This window comes from Chrysochloris asiatica, unplaced genomic scaffold, assembly GCF_000296735.1.
Source record: "Chrysochloris asiatica unplaced genomic scaffold, ChrAsi1.0 scaffold00130, whole genome shotgun sequence".
NCBI classification, from domain to species: Eukaryota; Metazoa; Chordata; class Mammalia; order Afrosoricida; family Chrysochloridae; genus Chrysochloris; species Chrysochloris asiatica.
In genome coordinates this window covers 1,497,023-1,511,413 of record NW_006408648.1, presented here as the reverse complement: position 1 = coordinate 1,511,413, position 14,391 = coordinate 1,497,023, and the positions used below count along the sequence as shown (strand labels likewise).

General features: G+C 37.5%; 1 protein-coding gene across 1 annotated transcript in view; it reads right to left on the bottom strand.

Annotated features, from left to right (window-relative positions):
* Positions 1–14,391, bottom strand: part of DIRC2 (disrupted in renal carcinoma 2) — a 136,950-nt gene that overhangs the window by 61,468 nt on the left and 61,091 nt on the right. The window contains exons 3-4 of the mRNA XM_006869357.1: positions 12,281–12,546; positions 2,801–2,930 (exon numbers count right to left, since the gene is read on the bottom strand). Of these exons, the coding sequence (XP_006869419.1) occupies positions 2,801–2,930; positions 12,281–12,546 (396 nt within the window). The remainder of the gene's footprint in view (positions 1–2,800; positions 2,931–12,280; positions 12,547–14,391) is intronic.

Below are 14,391 nucleotides of genomic sequence, written 5' to 3'. Positions count from 1 at the left end.
CAATCAAAACATAGTCAAGAAAATTAGTTGCCTGAAGTCAGAGTTAAGTGCCCAAAATGCATTTTTTTAAATGAGTTTTGAACAGAATCTGAGAGAGTTACTTTGGTAACTACAAAATGAATTGGAGTCTTCACAAAAGTAAAACCATTTTTATAAGTGTAGATATGGTATTTCAGAAAAAATTTTGTATAAAAATTATGAGGAAAAGACTAAAAATATATTTTGCAAAAATGAATGATCTTTAATTAAGTCACCAAATGTGGCTTAAAGCACTGGACTGCAAGGTTGGTTTCAACTGAAAGGTCGGCACTCAAACTTAACCAGCCACTCCTCGGAAAAACAATACAGGGTCGCTGCGAGTTGGAACTGAATTGAAAACACTTAACAACAACAACAATAATATCAAATATCTGTTGACTTTGTAAGTATTAAAATGAATACTACAATATGAACAAAAATGATGAAATAATAATTTCCAACTGTAAACTTTATGAAATCTAAATACAGATCAAGTATTTTCAATGAAAATTTAGTGTCTGAATTGAGACGTTCTGCAAATAAAATAAATACTGGATTTCAAAGTTTTTGCATGAATAATGACCGTAAAACATCTCATTATTTTTAACATTACCTTTATTGTAAACATATCCATTCATGTGGTGGGCAATACAAGAAGGAAAGTTATGAAAAAATTTTAAGACAATACCAAACACCTTGAGGGAATGAGTTACTAAGCCTAGGGGCACAGGACCATGGTATCCAGAGACACCATGGTCAACTGGCATAACATAGTCCACAAAGACAATGTTCTACCTCGTCGTTAGGTGAGTAGAGGCTGGAATCTTAAAAGTTCATGAGCAGCCATCTAAGGTATGACTATTGGTCTCTCCCTATCTAGCATAAAGAAGAGTGATGAAAGTTGTAGTCACTTGGAAAAACAGTCTAATGAACTAATGGATCACATGAACATCCGTCTTCATCACCCTGAGACCAGACATGGTAGTAGCTACCATTATCAATTACTCTAAAAGGATTCACATTAGAGGGTACTGGAAAGAGTGGAAAATGTGGGAAGGTCAAAATCACACACAAAAAACCCAGCCTTACTGGTCAGATAAGACTGGAATTCCAAGTTCATGGCTCTTGGTCATCCTTCGGGTCTGGAACCAGACTTACCCCTGTGGCTAGATTTTCAGCCAAGCAATAGATAGGTATTTAGGGGAGACAACAATACTAGTGAGGTAAGTACACCAAAGAATGGTCAACCATTCAAGATTCAAAAGTCAGCATTTACCCAACAGCAAAGTTCAGTTAGGCTGGGAGAAAAGGAGGAATAGAAACAAACAATGCAGGGAGGAAGTAGGATAAATGCTGTTAGACTGAAGGGATTGTAATCATTGAGATGAAGTGAAGTGTACAATGTAAATTTGTGGACTGTAAAACTGATGATCTGTTCTGTAAACCTTCATTCAATTCACAATAAAAAGCTAAAAAATTTTTTTAACATTAACGACAAGTCAAAATGATATTATTTTTAGATAGATTGTTGTTTTTAAGTGCCGACAAGTTGGTTCTAACTCATAGCGCCCCCGTAGAGGGTTTCTGAGGAGTAGCTGGTGGGTTTGAACTGCCAACCTCGTGGTTTACAGTTCAGTGCTGATCCTATAGTGCCATACCAGGATTGGATTAAATGAAATATTATTTAAATTAATTTTGCTCATTTCTTTAAAATGTTTGAGACTACTAGAAAAGTTTTAGTAACATATGTGTCTCATATTACATGATTGTTAGTTAGCACTACTATTGTTACTGTTGTTAAGAGTTGGTTCTGACTGACTGATGGAGACCCTGCATAGGGTTTCTGACTTTGTGGTTTGAATTGCCGACTTCATGGTTAGCAATCCAGAGCTTTTCCTACAGCACCACACTCTAGAGGTTTCAAAAATATAGACTGTTACCACAAGGAATGTATCATATGGTGGGACAGGAAAATTACATCAGAAAGAATTAGCTAGTGAGAAGTTACTAAAGAATCAATAAAAATTCATGACAATTAAGTGGGAAAAATTCAAAAGAAAAGTTTTACTAGCCCAATTGCAAAACTCAATCATCATGATGGTCTATAGATCCCAAGAATCAAATTTAATATTAAAGCATTTGATCTGTCAAGGGTAGACTTTAATCACATTTAAGTTATACCAATAAAAGAATAATACTGAAGTTTTTCTAAGTGTAGTCCTATGATTGGTACAAAATATAATTTTAGATGATATCTAAATAAACATGATTTATTTTATTCACTTTGTATTGACTGTTGTTGTTAAGATGTGTTGAGTCAGTTTCTAACTCTTAGTGACCCTGTATAGAGTTTCTGAGGAATGGCTGGTAGGTTTGAACTACCAACCTTGCAGTTAGCAATCCAATGTTTACCACTTCTTTGCCACATCAGGACTTGATTTGCATATTAGAAAAAATATAAGAAAACATGAAACCCATGATTCAACAAGTACTATTGCTTGATAACATTTCTTTAAAAATTATTTAGGTAAGATACAATGTTTTAAACATTTTAAGTAAATAACAATATAGATGTGTAGATAAAGCAAAAATTAGAGGTGTTTTTGTTTCTGGAAATTTTTCAAGATATGTTCTGATAGGAAACACTTCTAAAATATTCAATCAATGTTTCATTAATTATTTGATTGATAGGCTATTGGACATTTACGATCATAGATGATCTTAAATGTAAAATCATCTTGAAGGTGTTTGTCAAAACCATCCAACGACTGAATATACTTACCTTAATAATCTACAAAAGCTCCGTCGATAACTCAGTCGCTGGCTAGCTGCAGCAACACTGGGAGGAAGAGGAGGCCGAGGTGGGAAGTAAGCTAGTGTTGCAGAAAATATTAAGCAGACAACTCCAAATTCTGAAAGAAAAAAAAAAATCAATATAGTAAAATATTATCCAAGCAACACAAACAAGCTGAACGTATTGAGTATTAATTTATCTAATAAATATTTATTGAGCATGAACTAAGTCTATACAGTGATATTTACTTTATAATCTATAGCTATAAAGATGAGTAAAATATAGTACATAGCCAAGATAGTTCAGTTTAGTGAGATTGGTACTTAAAAAGATAAAATTTCAGCAGTTCATAGGTAAATAAAGTCATATTATAAACCAAGAATACAGTGGTAGTTCAGAGGAGCTCTTACTGGACTGTTAGCTGCAAGGTTGGTAGTTCAAGCCCAACAGCTGCTTCTTGGAGCCCTATAAAGGGTCGCTATGAGTCAGAACTGGTTTGACAACACTTAACAACAACAACAACAACATGGTACATAAGGAGCCCTGGTGGTGCAATAGTTAAAGTGCTCAGCTGCTAACTGAAAGGTTATTGGTTTGAATTTACCAGCTGCTCTGTAGGAGACAGCACCTGGTGATGTGTTCCCATAAAGATTTAAGCCTAAGAAACACTATGGGGCAGCTGAGTTGGAAGGCACTCTACAGCACACAACAACATGGTGCACTACATACACCCTGTATAAGGTTTCCAAGGAGTGGCTGGTAAGTTTGAACTGCCGATGTTTGGATTAGCAGTCCAGTGCTTATCCTACAGCACAACACCAGGACTCTGCCTAATGTAATATGTCTTTTGATTCCTTGACTGCTACTTCCCAGAGTGTTGATTGTGGATCCAAGCAAAATGAAGTCTTTGACAACTACAATCTTTTCTTCATTAATCATGATTTTATTTTTTATTCTAGTTGTGTGGATTTTTGCTACATTTTTGCTACATTGAGGTGCAATCCATACTGAAGACTGTAGTCTTTTAACTTCATCAGTATGTATTTCAAGTCCTCTTGGGACATTCTCAATCTTTGTTAATCTGAAGGGCAATGAAAAATTTACAAATTGTTTTAATTTACAGTTCTCTTAATTACTAAAGAGGAGTTCTATGGAACATGATTAAGCATTGTTCTGCTAAATGAAAGGTCAGCAGTTTGAGAATCCCATGGGGCGCTTCTATTCTGCCCTATGAGTTAGAATTGACTAGATGGCAATGAGTTTGGCTCTTTTGGCTTTTGGTAAACAACTTTGATCTGTATATTGGTCACTTGTACCCTTATGTAATTGGCTTGTTCATATTCTTTGCTCATTTTTCTATTGATGTTTTTGTAAATAACTTTATTGAGATATAATTCATATGCCATAAAATTTATTCATTTAAAGTGCACAATTCAATGGTGTACAGGGTAGCCACAGAGTAAATGTGAGTATACATTATGTAGTCTTCCCATCCTTCCCTGTTTTGGACTGGCTTCTTTCATTTAGCATAATGTTTTCAAAGTTCATCCATTTTGTAGCCTATATCAGTGCTTCATTCTTTCTTGTTGCCAAATAATAATCCACTGTATGAATAAACTACATTTTATTTATCCATTTCACAGTTGATGGACCTGTTTCACATTTTTGGCTATTGTATAACAATGTGTTTAAGAACATTCTTGTATATACATTTTTGTATGGATCTATGTTCTCATTTTGCTGGCTACATACCCTAGGATGGCACTTCACAACAACAACAACATACCCTAGGAATGGAATTGCTGTCATGTGACAAGTCCATGCCTAACATTTTTAAGAACTGCCACACATTTTCTGAAGCAGCAGCATCATTTTTCATATCCACCAATGATGCATGAAAATTCTATTTTTTTCACATTCTTGACACTTCTTATTTGTCTTTTTCATTATAGCTATCCTTTTAGGTTGAAATGGTGTCTCATTGTGAGTTTTATTTGCATTTCTCTAATCACTGGTAATGTTGAGCATATTTTCACGTGTTTATTGACCATTTGTATATCTTTTGGAGAAACGTGTCTTCAAATTCTTTGTCTACTTTATAAATACGATTATTTACATGTATTTTTTAAATTCACTTGGAGGAGTCTTTTATTTATTTTGGATGCCAGTCCCTTATCAGATATATGGTTTACAAGTATTTTCTCCCATTTTATGTGTTGTCCTTTTACTTTCTTGATGGTACTCTTTGAATCACAAAAGTTTTAACTTTAATGAAGTCAATTTATCTACTTTGTCACTTGTGCTTTTAATGTTGCATCTAAAAAGGGTTTATCTAGTCCAAGATTTATTCCTATGTTTTCTTCTAAGAGTTTTAAAGCTTTAAGTTTTACATTCTGTAGGATAAGCACTGGACTGCTAACCACAGGGTCTGCAGTTGGAGCCCACCAGCTCTTGGTGGGAGAAAAATTAGGTTTTCTGCTCCAGTGGAGTCCTGGTGTGGCGCTGTAGGCTAATGCGCTGGATGCAAAGTCGCCTGAACCACAAAGTCGGTGGTTCAAGCTCACCAGTCGCTCCTTTGAAACCCTATACAGGGTCTTTATGGGTCTGAACTGACTTGAAGACACTTAACAACAATCACAACAAACAGTTTTAGCTTCAGAAACCCTCTACAGGGTTGCTATGAGTTGGAACCACTCAACAGCACTTCAACAACAATAGGTCTTACTTTTAGGTTTATGATTCATTCTGAGTTAATTTTTGTACATGGCATAAGGAAGTGTTCAGGAGAATCTATAAACACCATTAGTATTTGACACCCAGTCCTGTTGTGGCACTGTAAGATAAGCACTGTACTGTAAGGTCAGTTTGAACCGTAAGACCGGCATGGCAGTTCAAACCCACCAGTCGCTTCTTGGAAACCCTATACAGGGTTGCTGAGTAAGAACTGACACAAGGTACATTACAACAACAATAACCATTCACTTGGAGTCTTGATGTAGTGCTGCAGGGTAAGTACTGGACTGCTAACTACAAGGTCAGTGGTTCAAAGCTACCAGCTGCTCCTTGGAAACCCTATACAGGGTTGCTATGAGTCAGAACTGATACATGGCACTTAAAACAGCAACAACAACCATTCACCTGGAGCCCTGATATGGCGCTGTAGGATAAGTATTGTACTGCTAACCACAAGGCCAGTGGTTCAAAGCCACCAGCTACTCTTGGAAACCCTAAAAGGGTTGTTAAGAGTTGGAACTGACTTGATGGCACTTAAAAACAACATTCACTTGGGGGCCTTGGTGATACAGTGATTCAATCACTCAGTCCATCACCTGTTCTCGGAGAGAAAGCTGGGGCAGTCAGCTTCCATAAAGATCTACAGCCTTGCTAAGGGGAAGTTCTGCTCTGTCCTATGGTATCGCTGTGGTCAGAATTGACTTGATGGCAGTGGGTTTGGGTTGTTTAGCATCCACTTAGAAATCTTGGAAGGAACCCTACTGACACAGTGAGTTAAGTGTTGGACTGCTAATCAAAAGATCAGCAGTTCAAACCCCCCAGCCACTCTGTGGGAAAAAGCTGAGGCTGTCGGTTCCCATGAAGATTTACAATCTCAGAAACCCTAAAGAGCAGTTCTATTCTGTCCTATGTGGTCATTATGAGTCTGAATCAACTGGATGGCAGTGGGTAGGAGCTCTGGAGGTACAGTAGTTAGCACTAGTTAAGCACTTGGCTGCTAACTAAAAGGCCAGTAGTTTGAATCCAGCAGCCTCTCTGTGGAGAGAAAGCTGTGGCAGTTTGCTTCCATAAAGATCTATAGCCTTGGAAACCCTTTCAGCAGTTCTACTTTGTCCTGTAAGGTCACTACAATTCGGAATTGAGTTGATGGTCTGGGTTGGGTTAGGGTTTATACTATTAGGCCCAACAACTCTTCTACTTCTTCAAATTTGAGAAAGTGGCCTGTTTCAAATGGAGGATCATTGGAAATGTCTGAGGTTTTAGTACTTTGCATATGTTCCATTATTTAAAAACAAAAGTCATTGTGGTCTTATTTCATTTACATAGAAAGAGAAAGAAATGCTTTCCCATAATGATCAAGGTCTTTGCAGAGAATTAATACGACCTTCGTTTTACTTTTACTTTTCTTTCAGAAGAAAAAAATAGTCACTGCTTTGTTCTACATGGCCCACATCTAACTATTGTCTGATTTTGTAGATTCTGTAACTTTAAATTGCTGGAAAAATAATATTTCATGACATGTGAAAATTAAATGAAGTTTACAATTCTAGTCCACAAATAAAGTTTTACTGATACACAGGCACATTCATTTGCTCATGTATTGTCTATGGCTGTGTTCATGCTATAGGGCAGCACTGAGTAGTTGAGACAGGGACTACAAAACTTAAACTATTTACTCGCTATTTCTTAACAGAGAAAGACTGCTGACAGCTGCTCTACATAGTCAGTTAACATCACTGAGTGTGAGATGAATTACTGAGTAGAAGGGATCACAACTGGCTATTTAGGGAAATACAGAGAAGTGAGTTGATATGTCCCTATTTACGATTTACTGGGGAAAGAAAAGAACAGCGTAAATAAAATAAACACTGAGAGCATTATAACTGGATATATATTTAACCAAATATGTCTATTGATGAGGGCTCTGGAAATTGTTGGACTAATTTAGTTAAAGCTAGAAATTTTAGAAAAGTATTTTTAACAAAATGAAGGCAGGCAATATCTCAAGTAGGCAGATATGAACTTAAAAGGTATTAGTTGCCTAAAACCCGGTAGTTTTATAGGCAATCATTCTTAAGTTTTCAATAAAAATATGACCAAAATGAAGTTAAAAATGTGTTTCACCTGCTTTCAATTTTAATCCCTCCAAATCATATTCTGAAATGTAAATCTCATCATATAACTCTCTAATATAAAGTTCTTCAGAGTATTTACCTTTGTCTATAAATGAACATCAGATCCTTTAGCTCTGCTTAGAAGGCAGCCTATCGTGACTCACCTCCCTAGTCACCTCTCCTGACTCCCAACAGATCTAAGCCTCTGAGCTCCCAGCTGCTTGAATGTATCAGACTCTCTCCCCACCCTAGTGGGCTTATCTTTTCTGGTTCTCTCTACTATATTCTTCCTCCTGCTCCTGCATTTGGCTAACTCATCCCTCAATTCTCAACTTAGATGCGGCGTCTGCAGAAAGCTCGACTTGACCTCTGAAATTTGGGTTAGGTGTGCCTCCTATGAGCTCTCAGAGCAGCAGTAAGCCTTAAATAAATGAGGGGACTTTAAAGTTCACAGAAAAATCCCACTATCTTTTAATTCCATTTTTTCATGAACTTTGTGAAGCCCCCTCAGATAGCACTTACCACTGTTTTACAACTACCCTTACACCTGTCAGCATCTTCATGACATTATAAATTCCATGTGTGCAGGAACCATATATACCTCAGTGTCTAGCACAGTGAGAGATACATAAAGACCTTCAATATATCTGTTAAATTAATAAGTGAAAAAATGAATTAATACAAAGGTCAGCACAATCGGGCCCTTTATCCTTCTACTTGCTGCTGCTGCTGTTGTTGTTGGATAGGGTTTCCAAGGATCAGCTGGTAAGTTTGAAGTGTCGATCTTGTGGTTCAAACTGACCTTTCTGTCCACTGCTTATCCTATAGCACCACACTAAGACTCCTCCAGCTTGCTACCTATACCCAAATACATGTTTACAGTACACCAGCCTTTCCAAATTATGAGCAGTTGCCTGGACATACTCTCTCATACCTTCTCCACCTTTGTAAGGAAGACCCAGAGCCCACTTGAACACTCAGTGAATTCCTAAGAAAAAACTTAATTTTGCTTAATCATCACATCCTTGGTGAACTCTTCCTTGAGCCCTTAAGTTCTTCTCAACCACAGACAAAGTTAGGCCTCTCAACCTCTGTACAATCTCCATTTGTATTATAACTATCTCACCATTGATTTATCAACTCCCAGTGCTTAAAGTATTTGGCAGATAGTTGTTGTTACATGCTGTTGAGTGGGTTCCAACTCATAGCAACCTTACGTACAACAGAATGAAACATTGCCTGGTCCTGTGCCAACCTCATAATTGTTACACTTGAGCCCATTATTGCTGTCACTGTGCCAATCCATCTCATTGGGAATCTTCCTCTTTTTCTCTGACTCTCCATTTTACCAAGTATGATATCCTTCTCCAGGGACATACGATCCCTCCTGATAATATGTTCGAAGTATGAGAGAAAAAGTCTCGCCATCCTGATTTCTAAGGAGCATTCTGGCTGTTCTTCTCCCAACACAGATTTGTGTTTCTGGCAGTCAGTAGTACTTTTAATATTTTTCTCCAGTACCATAACTCATATGCACCAATTCTTCTATGGCCTTTCTTATTCACTGTCCAGCTTTTGCATGCATGTGGGGCTGCTGAAAACACCATGGCTTGGATCAGGCACACCTCAGTCCTCAATCTGATATTTTTGCTCTTGAAATACTTTAAAGAGGTCTTGTGTAGCTGATTTGCCTAATGCAATATTCCATTTGATTTTTTGACTTCCATGAGTGTTGATGGTGGATCCAAGCAAAATGGAGACTTTGACAACTTTAATTTTTTCTCCATTTATCATGATGTTCTTTCTTGGTTCAGTGGTGAGGATTTCTGTTTTCTTTACACTGAGTTGTAACCCGCACTGAAGGCTGTGGTCTTTGATCTTTATCAGTAAGTATTTTAAGTCCTCTTTGCTTTCAGCAAATAAGGTTGTATCATCTGCATATCGCAGGTTGTTAATGGCTGATAGTAAACACTTTCAAAATCTTTCTGAATTCAGAAGGAACTAATAAACAGATATATAGGGAGAGTCCTTGTATGGTGCTGTAGGATAAGCATTGATTGCTAACCACAAAGTCACTGTTTCAAACCCACCAGTCGCTCCTCAGAGTCCCTATACGGGGTCATTGAGTCAGAACTGACTCCATGGCACTTAACAACAACAACAGAAACATAAGAGGAGAGAAGCTATATTTAAGGAGATCTGATGGAGACTGTAGGAGCCCTGGTGGCAGTGATTAAGGTGCCTGGCTGGTAACTGAAAGGTGGGCAGTTCGAACCCACCAAGCTCTCTGCAGGAGAAAGATGTGGCTGTCAGCCTTCAGAAAGATTGGTTGTTGTTGTTAGGTGCTGTCAAGTCAGTTTCAGCTCCTAATGGCCCTATGTGTAACAGAACGAAGCACTGTGCATTCCTGTATCATCCTTACAATTGTAATGTTTGAATCCATTTTTACAACCACTGTTTGTAACTTGTACTTGTTGGGGGGCGGGGCTTCTTTTTTTGTTACCCTCCTCTTTACCAAGCATGATGTCTTTCTCCAGAGACTGGTCACTCCTGATAACATGTCCAAAGTACATGTGACAAAAGTCTCGCCATCTTTGCTTCTAAAGAGCATTCTTGCTTGCTGTAATTTTTAGAAGACAGATTTGTTTGTTCTTCTGACATTCTTTATGTTCAATAATATTTGCAAACACCATAGTTCAAAAGCATCAATTTTTCTCTGGTCTTCGTATTCACTAACCAACTTTCAAATGCATATGAGGTGATTGAAAATATTATGGCTTGGGTTAGGCATACCTTAGTCCACAAAGTGACATCTTTGCTCTTTAACATTTTAAACAGATCTTTGCAGATGTACCCAATGCAATAAATATGTCATTTGATTTCTTGAATGCTGTTTTAATAAGTGTTGATCTTGAAACCAAGTAAAAGTCAAAATCCTTGACAATTTGAATCTTTTCTTGTTTATCATGATTTTGTCTACTGGCCTAGTTGTGAGGAATTTTGTGTTCTTTACACTGAGGTATAATCTGTACTGAAGACTATATTCTTTGATCTTCATCAATGGGGGTTCAAGAACTCTTCACTTGCAGTGAGCAAGGTTGTGTCATCTGCATATCGCAGGTTGTTACTAAGTCTTCCTCCCATCCTGATGCCATGTACTTCTTCATACAGTTCAGCATCTCAAGTTATTGGTTCATTATAGAGATTGAATAAATATGATAAAAGGATACAACCCAACACACATCTTTCCTAATTTTAAACTATGCAGTATCTCTTGTTCTGTTTGAACAACTGCCTCTTGGCAGTTTTTGGTATTCTCTACTTTCTGCCAAGATCCATCTGATGTCAGCAATGATATCCCTAGTTCCATATCCTCATCTGAACCCAACTTGAATTTCTGGCCACTCTCTGGCAATGTACTGCTGCAATCATTTGGAAGAGATTTGTATTTGTGCCTATTCCAAAGAAAGGTGACCCAACAGAATACAAAAATTATTGAACTGCAAAGATTTACAGCCTTGGAAACCCTATGGGGTAGTTCTATTGTGCCCTGTAGTGTTGTTATGAATAGACTCAACAGCAATGGTCTTAGATTAGTTTGGTAGGAGACTGTAGGTCCCAGTGGTTGGCAGTTCAAACTCACTCAGTGACACCACAGAAAAAAAGTCTGGCAGTAGTCTTCCATATAGATTACAGCCAAGAAAACCCTATAAAGCAGTTCTACTGTGTAATACATGGTGTTGCCAAGAATTGGAATCGACTCATAGGTAATGGATTTAGCATTTTTTGTAGGAGATTGTAATACAAGAGTAAACTAGGACTTGAGTCTAAAAATAAAAAGAGAAAGGATCTGAGAGAAAATCTTGGAAAGTCAGTATCCTCTATTAATAGACTAACTATACAGAGATGGAATGAAGAGAGAAGTAAACTGTAGACAACCTAGGATAATGAGGTTAGAGAACACAGACAATAGTGGGGAAATTGCAAGGAAGAAAATTAGCTCAATGCCTACCAATAGTTGCTAAAATTTTAATCATGATGGTTAGTTTTATATGGACTCCTGGTGTCCTGGTGTGGTGCTGCAGAATCAGCACTGGACTGTGAATCACAAGGTTGGCAGTTCAAACCCACCAGCTGCTCCTCGGAAACCTATCCAGGGTGGCTATGAGTCAGAGTTGACTTGAGAGTACTTAACAACAGCAGCAAGTTTTATACACTGATAAGATATCTAGAGAAGACACTAGAAAACGTGTCATACAGTGCTCAGTTGTAAATGAATAAGAAGGAAGAGCAAATTAAGAAACAATGTTTCATGTAGCAACAATACATTTTAAACTTATTAATAATAACTTTCTAGAAACGGTGCAAGTTTTAAAGTGTCATCTCTACATTATGTGACAAGCAAAGCATATTATGTGTACCTGTATACTGGGGGTAGGCTTAAAAAAGTTCATGGAAAGATGGAATTGAAAAAAAGGAATTTTTCTATGAACTTTTTGAAGCCCCATTGGATATTAGTCTTCTTAAATGCTTTTTATGAAGTGATCTGGTACACAAAAAGTAGACTGAGGACAGGGATAAAAGACAAGGCATAACAGGAAGAACACACACTTCAAAATACCTGCATATAACACAGTCTCTATGCGATCTTTAATGTGGGCCCTGCTATTCTCTGCAGCAAAAAGCGGTGAAGTCCCATTCGGAGCTGGAACAACAAGTGGTCCAACTAAAAATGCACACGCTCCACCAAGATAGCTGAGCATTGATGCAATGGCTGTGGCAGTGGCCCGCTCATCTGCAGAAAACCACGTCGTGGAGAGGAATGGAGCTGCATTCATTACCGTTGGCCCTGCCAATCCATTTAACATCTGTCCTGCATGGATGAGTCTGGAATTAAAAGAAAAAAGGCTGTGAGGTAGCCAAACAGCAGTTTAGCTATGGCAGTAAATAAACATGTCTGTAAACAAAATGACACATCTAAAAGGTAAAGTTGAGTCTGTGAGGGAAATGAAATATATTAATAGGACTTACTCATTTCATAAATATTTACTGAAGCTACTGTTTGTTCCACATACCAAAAGAAAAACATCCTACAATCTCATTTCATCTAATCCTTACAACATTATGTGATAGCTATTATTATTCCCTTTGATTAATATGTGAAACCCAGGCTCATAAAAATGACAAAACTTGCCCATGTGTTAACAGGCAAAGCCTATTAGACCTAGACATAGTTCTGACACTAAAACCCATACTCCTTCTGCTAAGTAACTGTTCATAAACAGATGTAGTAAATGCCATCAACCCTACAAATAATCTGCTTAGCTCAACATTTCATGCTTACTTTGTGCCAGCTATTAGAGAAGTATAAGACAGAAAATAGTCTAACCATCTTCTAACAGAAAAGTCATTGGTTGAGAAATCAGAGGACTTAGGGTCCAACTCAGCTCCACAACAGGAGTTTGTTGAGTGGCCCTGGAAATATATATAACCTCACCTGTAAAATAAGGTGATTAGTCTAAATGTAATACACATTTATTAAGCATCTGTTAGATTAAGGTATAGTAATCATAATACCTGAGTCTTGGATGATACAAATGGTTAAAGTGCGTAGCTGTTAACCAAAGCTGTTTGAGGTTCAAGTCTACTAGAGGGGCCATGGAATAAAGTCCTGGTGATCTACTTCTAAAAACTCAGTCAGTGCAAACCCTATGGAATCCAACAGTACTCTTACACACATGGGGTCATCATGAGCCAGAAGTGACTTTCTGGTTTAATTACAGAAATCAATAGGTCCATTCCAGTTCTAATATTCTGACTCCTTACAACTTTAGTTGTAAGGATTAATGAACACTAGTCTCTTTCTTTCATCTTTTCTCAGTATTCTCCTGTTCCTTGCTGACCAAATTCCTTTCTCTCTTCATGCACACTCATATTCAAGGGTATCCTTGAAGGAGAAAAGAAGTTAGAAGTCCAAATGTGTAGGCAATAAAGGGAGGCAAGTCAACTTATTCTTGGAGGCAGAGGAAGGGGCAATAGAATACTAAGGACTGTTTTGTCCTGCTTGTTTTGATTTTTAAGTACCACCTGGGTGTCGAATTGTCTTTTTAACAGTTGACATCTTAAGCCATTGAGAAAAAGTTTTCTGAGTACAGAAGGAAATAATAAATATGGGAAAAGGCAGAGCCCTAATGTAGAAACATAAGTGAGTGGGAAGTGAAATCTGTGAATTAGGTCAGCCCATTTTCATATAATGTTGGAAAAACTGAAGGCAAAATAGTCCCAAATGTTAATATGACTAAAGAAAACTGAAGGCATTTTTTTTTTTTTAAATCTCCTTGTGGGAAGGGAACTGTTTTCTAGAAGACAGAAACAATTTAAGTTGTTTATGACTCCAAACATCACCTCCAAAAGTCAGTGGATCCCACGCTGTCACACAGCAAATATTTCAACATGGAAATATTCTTGAAACAAAATCCTGAAATTGTTTTAATGATGACTGGTGATGCATAACAATCAGTCAGTGCATGACAGCTCATAAAGGTTATTGCTTTATATTTAATGTCTTTACTAAGGTGTTCCTGAAAGATTCATCTCAGTTAGAAGAAGGCTTAGAATGAGCACAGGGTTGCTATAAGTCAGAACTGACTCAATGGCATTTAACAACATTAATCTGTGGCATCCTGGTGTGGCACTGACAGTTAATGGGCTGGACTGTAAGGTTGGTTTGAA